At 37.7% G+C, this 15,585-nt stretch overlaps 1 protein-coding gene across 1 annotated transcript in view; it reads right to left on the bottom strand.

Moving 5' to 3' along the window:
* SIM2 (SIM bHLH transcription factor 2) overlaps positions 1-15,585 on the bottom strand; it is a 58,980-nt gene that overhangs the window by 33,465 nt on the left and 9,930 nt on the right. The window contains exons 3-4 of the mRNA XM_005229491.2: positions 13,167-13,256; positions 6,526-6,634 (exon numbers count right to left, since the gene is read on the bottom strand). Coding sequence (XP_005229548.1) covers positions 6,526-6,634; positions 13,167-13,256 — 199 coding nt within the window. The remainder of the gene's footprint in view (positions 1-6,525; positions 6,635-13,166; positions 13,257-15,585) is intronic.

Here is a 15,585-nt window from a genome sequence, read left to right on the forward strand (position 1 = left end):
ATGTATTCCAAAATCCTTGTGTAACTTACATTAGGCTTATAACTAGTCATATAAGAATTATCCAGTTATTAGCAGACAACCGAGATGTCTACAACAACTGCAGTATTCCTTTTTCCCTTTGTCTGCTCTGGAGCTTGTTAATAAGCTGGGTTTAGTACACTGTGCTTTGGTGTGCAAGTCAGCAAAAGCTGGGAAGCTATAGACATTTTAAAGGATTAAAATCTCAGAAAAAAACATATGAAACCAATAAAAGACACACAATGTCTGATTCCAAATGCACACATGGAAGAGAAACACACAATGCTGAATCCCTCTCAGCATTGCTTAATTGCTTGTCTCAGTTATCCTGCAGTGCAAATATCTCTTATTTCATGTGCTTGCTTGCTTGCTTGTATTCAGCTGCAATGATGACAGATGGACTGACTAGTCATATCCAGCCTGCACTACCCTGATATTTCATACACAAATTTTCTTCTTTATTCTTAGAGATATGGTTCAGGAGGTACAGCATTTTCCAAAAACATCCAGATGGTTTAGTAAGTGCTACTATCCTGCTACAAGCCTACCACTCTATGCTGCTAACAGAAAAATTTCTGCAAAAATGGTTAGTACAGACACACTTGACAGCAACATAATTTGAGGGCTTAAGGTCCCAACTTATTGTAGTATGTGCATCCCAGCTTGTGTCAGTATGCTGTTTCATCTAAAGAGCATGCGAGGGGAAGCTGGATGTAGTCAATAATCCTGGTGCAATCCTCAACATTCGGTCCCTGAAAGCCAACCACTATTTCAAACACATTCAAAATGCTTATCACCTCTGGACAAAGCACTTTGTAACAGTCACTTCACAAACCTTTGCCAGCATTTTGCCTCCCACCATATGCTGAGCTGTAGCAGCTCAGACTTACTAGCCTGACAGACATTTAGTTTTACACTATGTGTGAAGTGTGGAAAGGGGTCAGCTCCTCACATGCCTCCATGAAGTTCTGGAGCTATTGTTGGCTAGGCAGAATTTTGCATGGCACCACAACCACGACCTACTAGGTCTCCTGCAATAAGCAGGGGAGATACGCAGCATGCACTGAGTGTCTACAGTGAGCTGTAAACATAATCTTGCAGTCTTCCAAGATTCAGAAACTAATGTTACCTCCTCATACCCACGTGTTGGAGCCTAGCCACCCTGCTGGATGACTACTTTCTGCCCCAGCAGGAGAATCTCATCCAGTGGACCAAGTCTGTTAGTTCCACTGCTTGAAGAAACAGAAAAGAAAAACTTTCAGAACTGGAAGTCCTCAAGGAAAGACAGCATGCATCAAACCCACTTTTCTACATCCTAAGAAATTAGCTGCTCAGCCCTACACCATGAAACAATTCCTATGTTCCTGTTAGTGAACTGTTGCATGTCTTAGGATAGAGGCCCAGGAATCCCACTATCAGCCTATGCAAAAAATACAGGTGGTATAGGCAGTGCAAAACTGAGGTGTAAGGCTTCACAGTACGAAACCAAGCCAGAACACACTGAAATGCTGCAGACCAGAAACATTTTAAGCAATATTTGGAAAGTTATGAAAGGCTAATAAAGTTACCTGAGATCTGAGCACAACCCAGTACACATCATTTGGAAAAGATACCAAATCATTCTCTTTTTTTTTTTTTTTTCCTTTTTCTTTTCCTACTAACTCATCCCAGTTGAATATAATGGATTAAATTTATTACAACTGGTGCAAAGTTGGCCTAAAGACTCATGTGCGGTGATTTGCTGAGGCATACCCTACCTTTAATGTATATGTGAGAGAAATTATTCTTTTTCCCCACCCCAGCTACCCTCAGAAAGAGAGTCCAGCTGTTGGTTTCTTTCATAGCAAGGGATCAGTACATATTGTTTTACATTTTCAATGCCGGTCATGCAACTAAAAAGGCAGCTTAAAGACTTTATAAGTTAAAGCTGAAATTCTCCAAAGCCTCCACAGATCACGGGGCTTATGGCTTTCATGGAGTCATAGCTTGTAGACCTTAAAGGACAAAAAGGAGCATTAGATCACAGATGTAACCTGTACATTGCAGTTCATTAAACTTCAGTCAGGTACTCTTGCACTGAGCTCAGTAACTTCTGTTTGCCTAAAGCGTATCTTCTATAAAGGCATACAGCCTTGATCTGAAGACATCAAAAGAGGAAGAAACCACTGCTTTCCTCAGTACTTTAATCAGACTCCTAGTTATAAATGTATGCATTATTCTAATTTAAGCTTTTGTGGTTTCAGTTCACAGATATTAGTCCTTGATATGTTTTTTCTTCTAAAACAGTCCTTTAGTTCCCAGTATTTTCTTCCCTTGGAAGTATGCACGCACAGTAATCAAGTCACTTCCCAATCTTCCTTTTGATAAACCAAACAGATGGTGTTTTTTCATCTCTCATTATAAGCCTTTCCAGTCCTTCAATCATGTTTGTGGGTCTCTTCTATACTTTCTCCAAACTGCCATATTTTTTTTAAGTGGACAACAGAATTACACAGAAAAATCCACTGTCCATTTCACTAATACTGTAAAAATAATACAGTATTATTTTCATCCTTAATTCATCCTTGCTATTCCTGTTTACTATTCCCCTGCTTATATACACAAGGATTTTCCATTACTCCATTTTGCCACAGCTTCACAACAGGAGCTCACACCAAGCTGTTTTCTTTTATGACCTTTAAATGCTTCTCAGAATTGCTGCCTTCCAGTTTCTTGCCCTAAAAGCTTTCTTTGCCATAGCTTGCTATAGCACCACATTGGACTTATCTGAAGAGTGATGACACAACACAAGAGCTACTTCACCAACATCCATTTTCCCAAATTTTATTACATTTAAGATTGCTATGAAGTCCCAGCTACTGGAAGCATGTGATTATTCAATAATTTTTCACTGTCTTTATAAAAACAAAGTATCTACCCTCCTATATTTGAAGATGGGCACATCTTGTTGTACCTGAAACATTAGGAAGTCCAGGGCAAACTTAAAAAATTTAGAAGTTATAATTGAAAAAGGCTTTTGCCTGTTAAATTGATATATTATTTTTGAGTACCAGGCTGAGTTATATGAAGAAAAACAATGTGACAGTAAGCACAATATAAAGAAATACACACTATATCTGCTTTTATGCAGTGAGCAATAGTTTGCATTTCCCTGAGAAATAGAACGCATGCAAATAAAACTTCTAGAGCTCAACAGCTGCAAGGCTTCCACCTTTCTCATGTTGTCTGGTCTTTCAGAAAAGCTTCTAAGGAATTGATGAAGCACTGGACGTACAAGGGAAGGTTTGAAGAGGATAATGAGGGACAATGAGGAAGATTAAAAGCAAATGAAGAAATAAATAAAGGGATAGCATAAAATTTTACTAAGACTGTAAAACTGAAGGTCAAAAGTAATCTGTACTCTGGGTTATTCAACACCACCAACAGAATGCCACAAAGTATAGATACGTGTGTTCACATTTGTGATTTTATTTCTATCATAATGGATCTTATCCAGCTACAGCTGCTGAAATAGCAACTGAACTAGAAATGTATATACGTATCTGAGAATTAGCTGAAGAACACATCTTGAGCAAGTAAAGTTACATGAGCCAAGCTGTAAATTTGTGTTATAAACCTCTGTGTCTGAGGTGCAATATTGATTTTACTCCTGAGTAATACGACAGATTGGAGAGATCTATAAAGTACTAAAGTTATAAAAGGAATTATTTTATTTGACCCTGTGACTTGATGTTTCAGACATGTTTTAAAAAAGAGATAAAATCAAACTGAAATGACAAAAAATGCTCTTTAGAAAGTCTGATTTCCTTTTTATTAGAAAATAAAGCCACTTTCGCCCAACCTCCCTCTGTTCTAAATTATTTGTAGAACTCCATGTTTCATTTAAATGTTCAAAATATCTACTAAGGTACAGACAGAACTTTCTTCATTCCTGTCGTTTATTAAGTAGGTTTCAGGGCTTCACTGAAGAAAAATAGAAAATCTGCTTTGATTTCTGTAGCCTAGGTAGTTTCAGGTTATACCTCAAGATACATATGTACAATGTATACACTGCAGAAAAGAGAACTACTGGCACAGGGCAGACAAATATAAATAAATATTTGGTCACTCTGTTCATTTTAAAAAGATTTAGCTATGGATTCTGGATATTTCAATACACCCAGTCCACATGTTGTATGGAGAAGAGACACACAGAAGTAAGATTTGCATTAAATAATCCCTATACAAACCAGAACACAGCTTAACTCCTTTATTTAGCTTCTCCAAGTCTAGGAATCCAAATAAGGTGCTGTTGTTTTGAGGTTTTTACCAACTTCCTCTGCCACACAAAATTTTACACAAAACAAAACGTGTAAATGGATCACATTTCAGAGTAAATTTTCCTTTACCTTTGCGCTATTGAGAAATCAGAGCTTGATACTAATAACAAATAGCATCTATGTAGAATGAGGTAAAGAAAGCTACAGAGAATGAGGAATGTATCTGGGGCTAATTATACCATCAGCAGAATTTCAGACTGAAACAGCACAACTGAATTTAAAAGTTTCAATTGTGTGCAAAGTCTTTTGAGACACAACCAGAACAGAATTATACTTCACAGCGACTAGAATTTGTTAAGGAAATAAAGAATTTGACCGTAAGTAGAAAAAATGAGAGACCTGATTGTTTCAGAAAACAAATGCTAACAGACATGATAAGCATCCAGAGATATCCAAACATAAGCAAGAAACAGGCAGCACCTATTTCTGAACAAAAAACCAAAACCCAAAAACCTTCTGGAACTGCAGTACTAGTGTGCTGTCTCACTGCTTCTAGTAAAACAGAGCCATTTCACTGAACAGAGAACAGGAAGAGCTGCAGGCTTATTTGCATTTGACGTAATTCCAATCAGTTGCTCATGACTTTAAATCTGTAAAAAAATCTCCAGCTAACAAATTTTAAAAAAAGAAAGGTAACAAAAACAGATTATTGCCACTGGCAAAACAGTGGGTATAAAAATGTCTTACTACCAATTCTGGATACCAGCAGAACTGCATGATAAGTCATGCATTTCAACCAGAAGTGTCCCCTCTCCTGTCAATAATTTAGGAAAAAATAAAAAATTTGTTTTAAAAAATGTCAACATTAAAAAAAAAACAAACTGACAAAGGAATGAACAAACTGTGAAGTAGTCAAGTAACAACTAGAAGGAGAAGAGTCCAAGAAAAATAAGTTTGTTTTTTAAGACACCAAAGGGTATGCAAAACAACCTGTTTAGGGAGGCAGAGGAGAGAAGGAGACTAAGATAATTCTTCCATTTACACCACTCAGACCAGTACATATGCTTCCAGGCACATTAAACTTCCCTGCATGCAGGGGGTACATGGTTATGCACTGATGGAATCACAGCAGTCAGAACTGCGGTGAGATCACCAACTACAGAAAATCCATTGGCACCAGAACTGTGAAAAAAATGCCTGATCCTAAACATAATTGTAGTTCAAATCCAAAGCTTCTCATGCTTTTAGGAGCTGTCCTTTAAGAAGGCCAGTAAAAATCAGCAGAATGTGAGCTCCAGCTGATTAAGTAGTTATGAAATATATGTGAAAGTACATTGTACACGATGGAGCCAGGTTATTTCTGGTGTTTTAAAGTTAAAAGAATTGCTCCTGAGGAAACGAAAGCTACTGAGGATTATAGTGCGAAGATGAGCATATCTTTGTTAGTGATATGGTAGTTACAACACTGAAGTAACAACTTAATACACAAAGGGTTATGTTAATATTTATGTGTGGTGGCCAAGCACAGCCAGGGTGGACAGTCTGATCCAGGCGTTCACATAATCAATGAGAGTTCTGCTGTCTTCCCTGACACTCCATCCAGCTTAACATCATGCTGTATGGGTACGCGTGGGTGAATCATCTGCAGCACCTGAACAGGATGTGTGGAGAGGCTTGGTGAATCAGTGATCCAGTATCAAGGCAAGCGGACATTACTTTCCTGGAGAGATCACTTTTTAATGAGATTTTCTAAATCTAGGTCATTTACAAAACCCATTTTTGCTCTTCCTGTAGTGGAGGGCATTAGGTCTAGCTTTTTGTCAAAGCTTCGAATTCAACAGTTGTTTTTAAAGCATTAAAAGTGTCCTCCTATTTCCCAATTGCCTAATGTATTTTTTTTTCCCACTAAGACCACACAGCCACAGCTGTGCACAACTAGACTATTGCAACATTCCTGCAATCTCAGGAGTGATGACAAAATAAAAGAAATCAAATGGCCACTGGGCAAAATCTATAAACACCTGTTCAAAACTGCGCGGACTCCATGGCATGAAAAGCATTATTTAATCTAAGATACCTTATTCCCTTTACTGCAACAAACCAAAATCATGCGTCACAGTTTCCTGTTCCTCCTCCATTCACATACGTAGCTTCGTATCAGATAAATACGAACTGGTCACATTTCAGCCTAGGATTGTAACTTATTTAAATTTTTCAGTGGTAGTTGGATCACAGTTCACACAAGTACCTTGTAAGAGGTGAGGATGAAGAGGCTGGTGAGCAGTAAGAACAGCTGTCATCTCATCATGATCAGAAGGATGTATGTACTCATAAATGCTATTACCAGTAAGCTCCACCTGTGAAGAGACATGTAAGACATGAAGCAGTGCAGATGGCTATGTTTTTTCCTATCCCAAAAATGCTCTTAAGTAACCTGCATACACTGCATCTGGGTAACTACACACCATTAAAACATAAGCTGAATGTATCAAAACTGTGTTCCAAATTATACTCATTAAACTGAATTAATTCCTTCTTCAGTAGTAACTAATATTAGAGGGGCTTTTATGGGAATTTCTGGTGATGATCTGGATACAGAGGAGCTGCTATTAGAGAAAGCTGGCAAATGAAGTAGTAAACTAACACAGCTGTAGAAATGTTAGATTGCCACAAAATGGGATAAAAATCTCTGTGAACTATATTAATGTCTCTCAAGAAGACCGATATCCAGAAAAATAAGGTTTCTACAAGTTCCCAGAAACTATCACCTGCATTCAGCTGGCAGCTGGCCCTTCAGAGCCAAACCACTAGACTGACACAATTCCTTTGTGTCTTTTCAAGATGATCCACCACACTCAATCCACAGTAGTGCAAAGGGCTCAGAACAGTAGCCAGTGAATTCAAAAGCAGACGTCCATAGATTTTCATGGGTGCTGGATTGAGCCTTCACTGCTTTAAGTAAACATGCACAGTAAAGACTAGATCTATCTTATAGTGTATTCCCTCTTCTAACCTGAACTTTGCTCACACAAGAATGTTTTTCTGTCTTTCTCACTGTTGTACCCATAATAACAGTTGCAAAAAAAATGAATGGCGTGCACCGTATGTCCTTTTTGCTAACTCTATTTGCCACGTATAAAACTCACCAACAAAAGTCTCCAGATAGATGCAGTAATTGATTTAAGGAGTGAACCAATACTTTGAGCCTGTGTTTTAAATTAGTGTCAGGCTGTCCAATTGTTCAGTGTGGCCTGATGTGCCTTGGGCCCCCAAGATCAGAGACAGCTGAGAGGTGAAGTAATTTAACCTATTATTCTGAGCCAATCCTACTGATTTGCTAAGATGTGTGAGTTGCCTTTTCTTTCGAATAAATGAAGTTGTCTACCCCACAAAGCAATCTTTTTCCAAAAATGTTTCTCATCGTTCCATTTTCTGCATTATTCATGGAATGTCTCTTCTCAAGACTATGCAAACTAACTTTTTTTCCAGCCATCTATTCCCCACTGCTTCTTTCCAACAACCCCTCCCTGCAAAAACAAAAACACCAACACTGATTTGAAATTCTAACCAGAATAAAATTTCACTTAATAAGGGGAAAACACTTAATAAGGGGAAAAGAAAGAAAGAAAGAAAGAAAGAAAGAAAGAAAGAAAGAAAGAAAGAAAAGAAAGAAAGAAAGAAAAGAAAGAAAGAAAGAAAGAAAGAAAGAAAGAAAGAAAGAAAGAAAGAAAGAAAGAAAGAAAGAAAGAAAGAAAGAAAGAAAGAAAGAAAGAAAGAAAGAAAGAAAGAAAGAAAGAAAGAAAGAAAGAAAGAAGGAAAGGAGAGATGGGGAGAGAGAAAAAGAAAGAAAAAAAGGCAGAGAGAAAGAGGTGAAGAAAGAGAGAGAAAGAAAGAAAATAAAGGAAAGAAAGAAAGAAAGAAAGAAAGAAGGAAGGAAGGAAAGGAGAGATGGGGAGAGAGAAAAAGAAAGAAAAAAAGGCAGAGAGAAAGAGGTGAAGAAAGAGAGAGAAAGAAAGAGAGGACAGGAGGTGGGGGGAGAGAGACGGGACAAGGCAAGGCAAGGAAAGAGAAAAGGAAGAAGAGAAAGGAGATTATCTATGTTGCTCCATTTTTGTAATTTTCTCTAAAAGTTCTCCTTAAGAAGCACTGGCTGTTCCTTTTCAGTATTGTAACAGGTGGGAACCTGTATAGTAACACACCATATTCAAGCTTTAGTGGCAGAGGAGGAAGGAGAACATACAATCTCACCACGAGTCATGCTTCTCAATGCTTCTGTTTGGTTTTAATTATATGGAGGAAAATGTATTGTAAATGTCCATAGCTATCTCTGTAAATACCGCAATCACCTACAGACACATAAAAATTATTTTTTAAAATTCTAATAATTCTTATGGTGATGGGCATTTTGTTGGCCTATATGCTTAATAAACCAGAACATGAAAAAAATTATCATTGCAAAAATGCATGGCTCTGGCCAGTTTTCAAACCAAAAGAAATATCATTTATGACCCTGTTCCTATTATTTTATCTTTGGCTAATAAAGATTTTGCTGAAGACTATGTTTTCCCTTTGAAATTAAAACAATTGTATCAGAGTATACAGCTTTCAAAAAAAATCATTCATGGGAGGCTATGTGCCAACAATCTCTCCCTTCAATAAAAACACTTTCTTATAAAAACAATATCAACCAACCTGACTAGCAACATCAACTGTAGTAATCCAAAAGATCTTGTTGCCTCTCTGCTATTACCAAGTATAATCATAACCACATCAACATGCATCTACTCTCTTACAAAGTCTGAGTTGTGGGTATCTCTTGCTTTTGCAAAAGTCACTAACTATTTCAAAAGGACTACTGACAGAAATACACATTTGTTCACAGGATTCACAGGGCTGGACCCAAGGTCATAGTTTTATCCAAACTGTAATTTGTATCCCAGGGCTCCTATCTAAAATTCAAAACTAAAATGCTTTGTCAAACTAATGACTACTTTTTCCCGTTATATACATAGGAATATTTTCTACTCTGATGTATGCATTTGCAACCCCCACAAAATCAGCAGGAGGTGAACATACAACACTGAAACCAAAATTGACTGTAAAAATGCAAGTGGAAACATAAAGCCATCAGCAAAGAGATGGGGGCTATGTAAGGGTCAAATAACCAAAATATGTGTACATAATTTTAGAACTGACCACAGTCTCCTGCTCTGCATAGTGCTTACAATGTAACACTGAAAACTTAAAAAAATAAATTATATGGTTCAATTCATAAACCTTCTAAGATCCCATGCCTCAGGCTTATTAAACCAGCTTCCTTGATGCAGTTTTTTAATATCTGTAAATACCTGCTTACTACCAAATATTGCTGTTTCCTACTAAGAGGTTTTTTATGTGTAACTCAGCTGCACATTTTTTTCCTGCCAAGAAAAGATTCATAATAAACACAGAGGACTAAGTAGATGGATTCTAGAGCAAATAATTACATATTTGGCCTTTCATATACTTATGTGATGAAAGTAAAATAAACTCTTGGAAAAGTTAGATGTTTGTGGTTAAATATTTCAAGACTTATCAAAAGTCAAAGATAAGCTTGGCTCCCTCATGGTCCCAGAAAATGGCTGGAATAAGCTCCAGACTTTCAAAATTTTTAAAAAATATATCTTTCACCATTGTTTCCTAAGAGGATTTTCCTCTCCATTCTGTGCCTTTGGACTCTGAGGGGGAAAAGTATTTGGGGAATTTGAACCTATTTGTTATCCATGGAAAAAAAGAGGCAAGGAATTGGCACTCTCAACTAGTACAAGTCAGTTCAACACTGGTCTGAGGCCAATTGAAATTATGGAAATTGAATGGAGAAGGGGGTCCTAACCATCAGTATTTACAGAATTTACTGTTACAGTTGAGAGCAAAGGCAGATCAAAATCCAAAGCCACAAATTAAGTAATAGTTCCACAAATGAAGACATAGCCTTTTCAGAAATATTGTTTCTGATTCTGTGGTGCTGCAGACAGTGAGGTAGTACTGAAAAACAATCCTTAATGTTGTTTTTAAATTTTAAACTAGCTTAACTACACCAGCCAGTGAAGGGTTATTCAGAAGCTCTAATTTCTTTCTGCTGAAGTTAAATTCAAGATCAACTAGAAGATAAGGGCTACTGTAGTAGGGCTCCAAGAATATACTGCAAAATATTTTTAAATGGATTTTTTATTTAGTTTAAATACATATTTTTAAACAAATTGCACTTTAACTGGAAATTGATGTGTAGACTAGTTAATTGTCAAATTATTTAATAAAAAGACCTTTCTATGCACACTCTAAAAGATTTTCTACAATCATCATCACTCTGGTCTCAGCTTGTATTGGCTGGAGCTCTATAAGAGCACTTGTTGGAAATATAGTGTGGGATTATGACTTGGTGAGGGAGACTCACAGAATTTGCTTCAACAGACCAATCTCATTCTTGTTGATGTCAGTGGCAAAACTCCCAGTTATTTCCAGAGAAGTAGGAACAAGAACTCATTTAGAGCCCTGGGAAGCTTACAGGAATATCCTACTGTTAATGTATTAATATCCTAGTACGTAGGAGTAGCCTGGTATTAATGTTAGTGGTACTTAAAGCAAAATTGACCCTTCAAAAATGGAACATTGAGACACAGAAAGAACAGATTAAATGATAAGACAGTGTGAGGAAAAAGAGGGGGGATCACTGCCTTGTTTAGCTGGGGTTTTGTATTTATAAATGAAAAACTGCTGTGAAATTGCTGAAACACTTACTGTTTTGAGAGTCTAAAATATGCCCTGAAATTTCACATCCCTCTGCTCTCTCCGATCTATAGCATTCTGGGGAGTTCAAGGATACAGCCCATTCACTTACAAATCTCTGCTACAGTGAAACATTTGTGATTTTGCTTATTAAGCTGGCTTCAACAAGCAATATGACCCAATCCTCTAGTTTTCCTCGGCACCCCCTGCACTAAGGGTTTATAGATATTTACATGTGCAATGCACATGGAATTCAGTCTGTGCAGATGGCTGTAAGGGCATGCGGGCTAAATATGACTAAAACTTGTATGACGCTTTCAGTCCCCTCTCCTTGAATGTGGCAAAGTCTATTTAGTGCCCTACTGATCCCGTAGTTCTTTAATTTCACCAGATGAGTGGATAGTACTGAGATCTCCAGGATCTGGTGACTTGATATTCCTTAAGAAGAAAGAAAAGAAAGAAACAATTTCTGGACAAAACCTGCAAGATCAGTTAGCACTTACCAAACAGCAAGCAGCATGGGACAATAAGACTTTGCTTCAACAAGGACAGATGGCAACGCTCAGTGCTTTGGAATAATTGTACTGACTAAATGAATATATTTTAGCAGTCAGCAATGTGGTGGATCTTTTCAAAAAGTTAGAGCAAGAAAAACTTTTAATAAGGCTGTTGATTCAGAGTAGAAAATATGGCCATTCTCTAGGAAAGTTTATTCTAAAAAAAAAGCAATATTTAAAGTAATTTTAACATGCATTAAATGTTAGGAAACAACTAATACTATACTGTAACAGACTCAATTGAACAAACTGCTTGAACTGAGAATGTTCCCTGGACACATTTTTTGAAGTTGGCAGAAAAAAAGTATCCACACAGAATACTGATTCTCAAAATTACCTTTTCTAAAAGAGATTACAAAAACAGGGATTGTAGTTGCCTTTGGATTTAGAAGTGGTGTTTATGAGATTATATACTTGCTTTTTCTAGCTATTTAGAGTTCTATTTTTTTTCACAGCTGTTAATGTCACTATTATAAACACACATCCAAAGGACTTCACAGTTTTTCAATCAAAAGTATTAGTTAGTACCAAAGTTAAAGTACACATATAATCTCCCCAACTCAGCCCCTTCCTGTTTATGGCAATAGCCACAGGGCATATTCCCCAGACATTTCCAGAACATCCTGCTCCCTCTCACCTTCATCTCCTCCTTCTTCTTCCCTCTGCCATTAAGTCTTTATTTCCCTTTATTTAACTCCAAGTCGTGTTTGAGCTGCAACTGGTTCTAAAGAAACACTTCTGTTTCTTGCAAGTCTCATCCAGTGAAATTAATTAGGATTTTTTCTATTGGACTTTGGCAAGCTTTAGGTCAGGTGCTACCAATGAATTTGTGTAATACATTTACACACAAAGGTATGGAAACTTGCACTCTGCAATAAATTCAGGCTATTTGCCCTTGTGCCTGTCCCAAGAAGGCAAAAAATTAGAAATGTCCTTCTAAGAAAAAAACCAATAAAACCCCCTTATACTTCTTGTGCAGAAACAGTAGTAAACTGAGTTTTATGAGTTCTATCACAACCATATAAAACGCTTTACTGAAAAGACCACTGAGCTGGAAAAACTCAGGAAAAACTACCCTGAATTCCATGTGAACACTCATAAATCTGCCCCTTTTCTTTTTTTCCTAAAGCACATTTACCATAAAACTCATGTTCCACATCAGATTTCCTCTCTATTTCATAGTAAGTCTCAATATCTTACACAATCTAAAACATATAGACTTGAATTCTAAACTTTATTTCAGACATATAGCGTCACCACACAGGCAATAGGTTTGGGTTTCAAGGTCTGTATATATCTGCAATTTGCAATATCATATTATTTATTACCCTTCTTAAAGGTAATGAGGAGTAAAATACAATGAACAAGAAAAGATATAAAGACAGCCATGATGTGGTTGTAAGTAAAAGAAACTTGAATATTCAAGTAAGACCATTTCTCAGAGAACAAAGTTGAACCTTCAAATACCCCTAAAAAACGATTACATTATATACGTGGCAAGGTATCAGTGTTCGGTTCCAAATCTAGTGTCTGTATTTAACAGATGGACAGAATAAATCACTCATACCTGAGATAAGCCAAGATGTACAGATGCTGTTTCTGAGATGTACATTATTTTGCCATCTGATGCTACCACAAAAACAAAACCATCCAATGTCTGAAAAAGAAAAAATATGTAGGGTAAAAAGCAAGCACTCTGTTTAAACCATTTACAGTGAAAAATTTTTGAAGTCTTTGGAAGGAAGATCGCTATCCAACATCAGCAAACAGAAGCAGAATTTAAGGAACAGAAACTTTTATCCGATGCTGTTCCTACAAACTCTGTGACACACACACACACATTGTGAAATCCAATTCATTCCCCCTACAGATGCTAGCTTTACTGCTTCACTTCAAGCTAACATTCTCCTGTTGATTCTGGTTATTTTAGTACTTAGTACAAATCCTGAGCTATGTGGTACTTAGGGGAAAGTCTAGTACTATACAAGCCATTTTTTATGGTATAATTGGCAGACACAGTTTACCACTATTTGCAATATATTTAATGATACCATAAGCAATGTTTTAACTTTCTTTGACTATATTTTTAATAACGTCTTTCTGAACAGAGGACTATCTGCCATAACTATGTGAACATAGATAAAGAAAGTAATCAGCATTCACAACTTTATCACACTTGAGGATAGATATTTATGCTTATTAAGCTATATCCCTAGTCTGTGAATCTCAAGTAGTGGTAATAAAAAATGCAAACTCGAGATCCAATCCTACAAATTCTTATTGATGGGATATTGACTGGAAAGTAAATATTACCTGTGTGAGTAAAAACTGAAGTTTAACTTAGTCATACATCATTCATACAAGACAAAATATTATGCTGCAAACGGTACAGGTTAGCCAAATCTGGCCATGATTTGGATGCACAACTACCAGTTTGGGGGTACCTTGATCTTTCAGTGCTCAATTTGAGGCGTTTTTTTCAAAAATATCTGATGTCCTTTGTCAAAAAGTATCCATTGTCTCTAAACAGTTTAGGAAGCTTTGATCAACACATAAGTACGAACATCATTGGAAAATGTATTTGGAAAAGAAAAATAATTTTTACAGTACACACATAAAGAAATGTCTATTTTAATTCATCTTTTAAGTTACTGAATCAGGAGAAAAGCAATAAAGACCTGTATGCTTCATGGTCTCAGAGTGCTGCCCCAATAAGAAAATATTCCAAATTATTCTCTGGCCTACTAACGATTCTGCAGCATGTAATTGAAACCAGATTATTCTTTGCCTTTAGTTTTTTAACTTTTTTGAAACATAAATTAAATTTTGTAGAAGTATTATAATGGGAAATAAATTATTGCATCCCTTAGCCATAACTTTGCTTTTAAATACTGTCATTTTGCAATTGCTCTACACAGTATTATAACTAAAACCGTGCTGATGCTTCCATTACTGCATTGTACAGTGCAGTAGCTCTCTTTCTTGTACAGAAAAGCACGCTGAAACTGAAACACCACACGTAAGGTTTCAGTCTAAGAACCCTTGAAAGAAGTTTACAGTAAATGTGGTTTTACTAAAATGTTAAGCATTCATAATTCAGAAATAACTGAACTGTAAAAGGAGTATTACAGGTGATTAGCATATGTTACTTAAGTTCATTCAATGCCAGACAAAAATGTGAAATAGCTCACAGGGAGGAGAAGCAAGTGCAACAACAGTGATTTTTATGACGCAGCTATGAATGTGTTTTCTAGGTAGACTAGTGATTCCGAAACAGCTGATACATCAGCTGCTTGGAACAAAACGTTCAAGGCTAGAAATACCTCCTCGTGAGATAATACTGAACTTTTATCAATCTCCATTTACTGTACGCGGTCGGTACCGAACCAAATCGCTCTCTGTGGAAGTCCCTTCGCCTCAGGAGGGCGGACGGCGTTTTGCAGGGCTGCAGGTCGGACGGCCTGGCGCAGCCTCCGCGGCCAGCCCGCCCCGCCGACCCCGGCGTACGCCGCCGCTCGGGCCCGGGGGGGGGCAGCCGCCTCAGGGGGCTGCACACGGCGCAGAGGCCGCGGCGCGAGGCGGGAGGGCGGGCGCGGGAGCCAACGGTCGGGGCGCGAGGCCACCGCCGGGGCTCGCCCCGAACGCCACCGGGGCTGGCGGGGACAAAGGTGGGCCAGGCCTCCCGGCGGCTGGGCGGGGGGAGCGGCCACAGACCCCGAACAGGGTTTCTGTTGAGGTTTTCATCCCCAGCCGAGTGAAAACAGCCCCGGCTCTGTGACCAGGAATTAACCTCCCACAATAAAAACGGCCGTTAAATGATTACGGTTTACTAGGTCTTTAAAATCGGGGGAGAAAACCCCTTGCTGTATTAAGTTCACATATAAAAAAAAAAAAAAAATGGAGCTAAGCGTAACTACTCTTTTTTTCTTTTCTTACGGCTGGCACACACGCCCCAGCTACGACTTCCTAAACTCTCCTACGCGGGG

The sequence above is a fragment of the Falco peregrinus genome, chromosome 4 (genome assembly GCF_023634155.1).
Source record: "Falco peregrinus isolate bFalPer1 chromosome 4, bFalPer1.pri, whole genome shotgun sequence".
Classification (NCBI taxonomy): domain Eukaryota; kingdom Metazoa; phylum Chordata; class Aves; order Falconiformes; family Falconidae; genus Falco; species Falco peregrinus.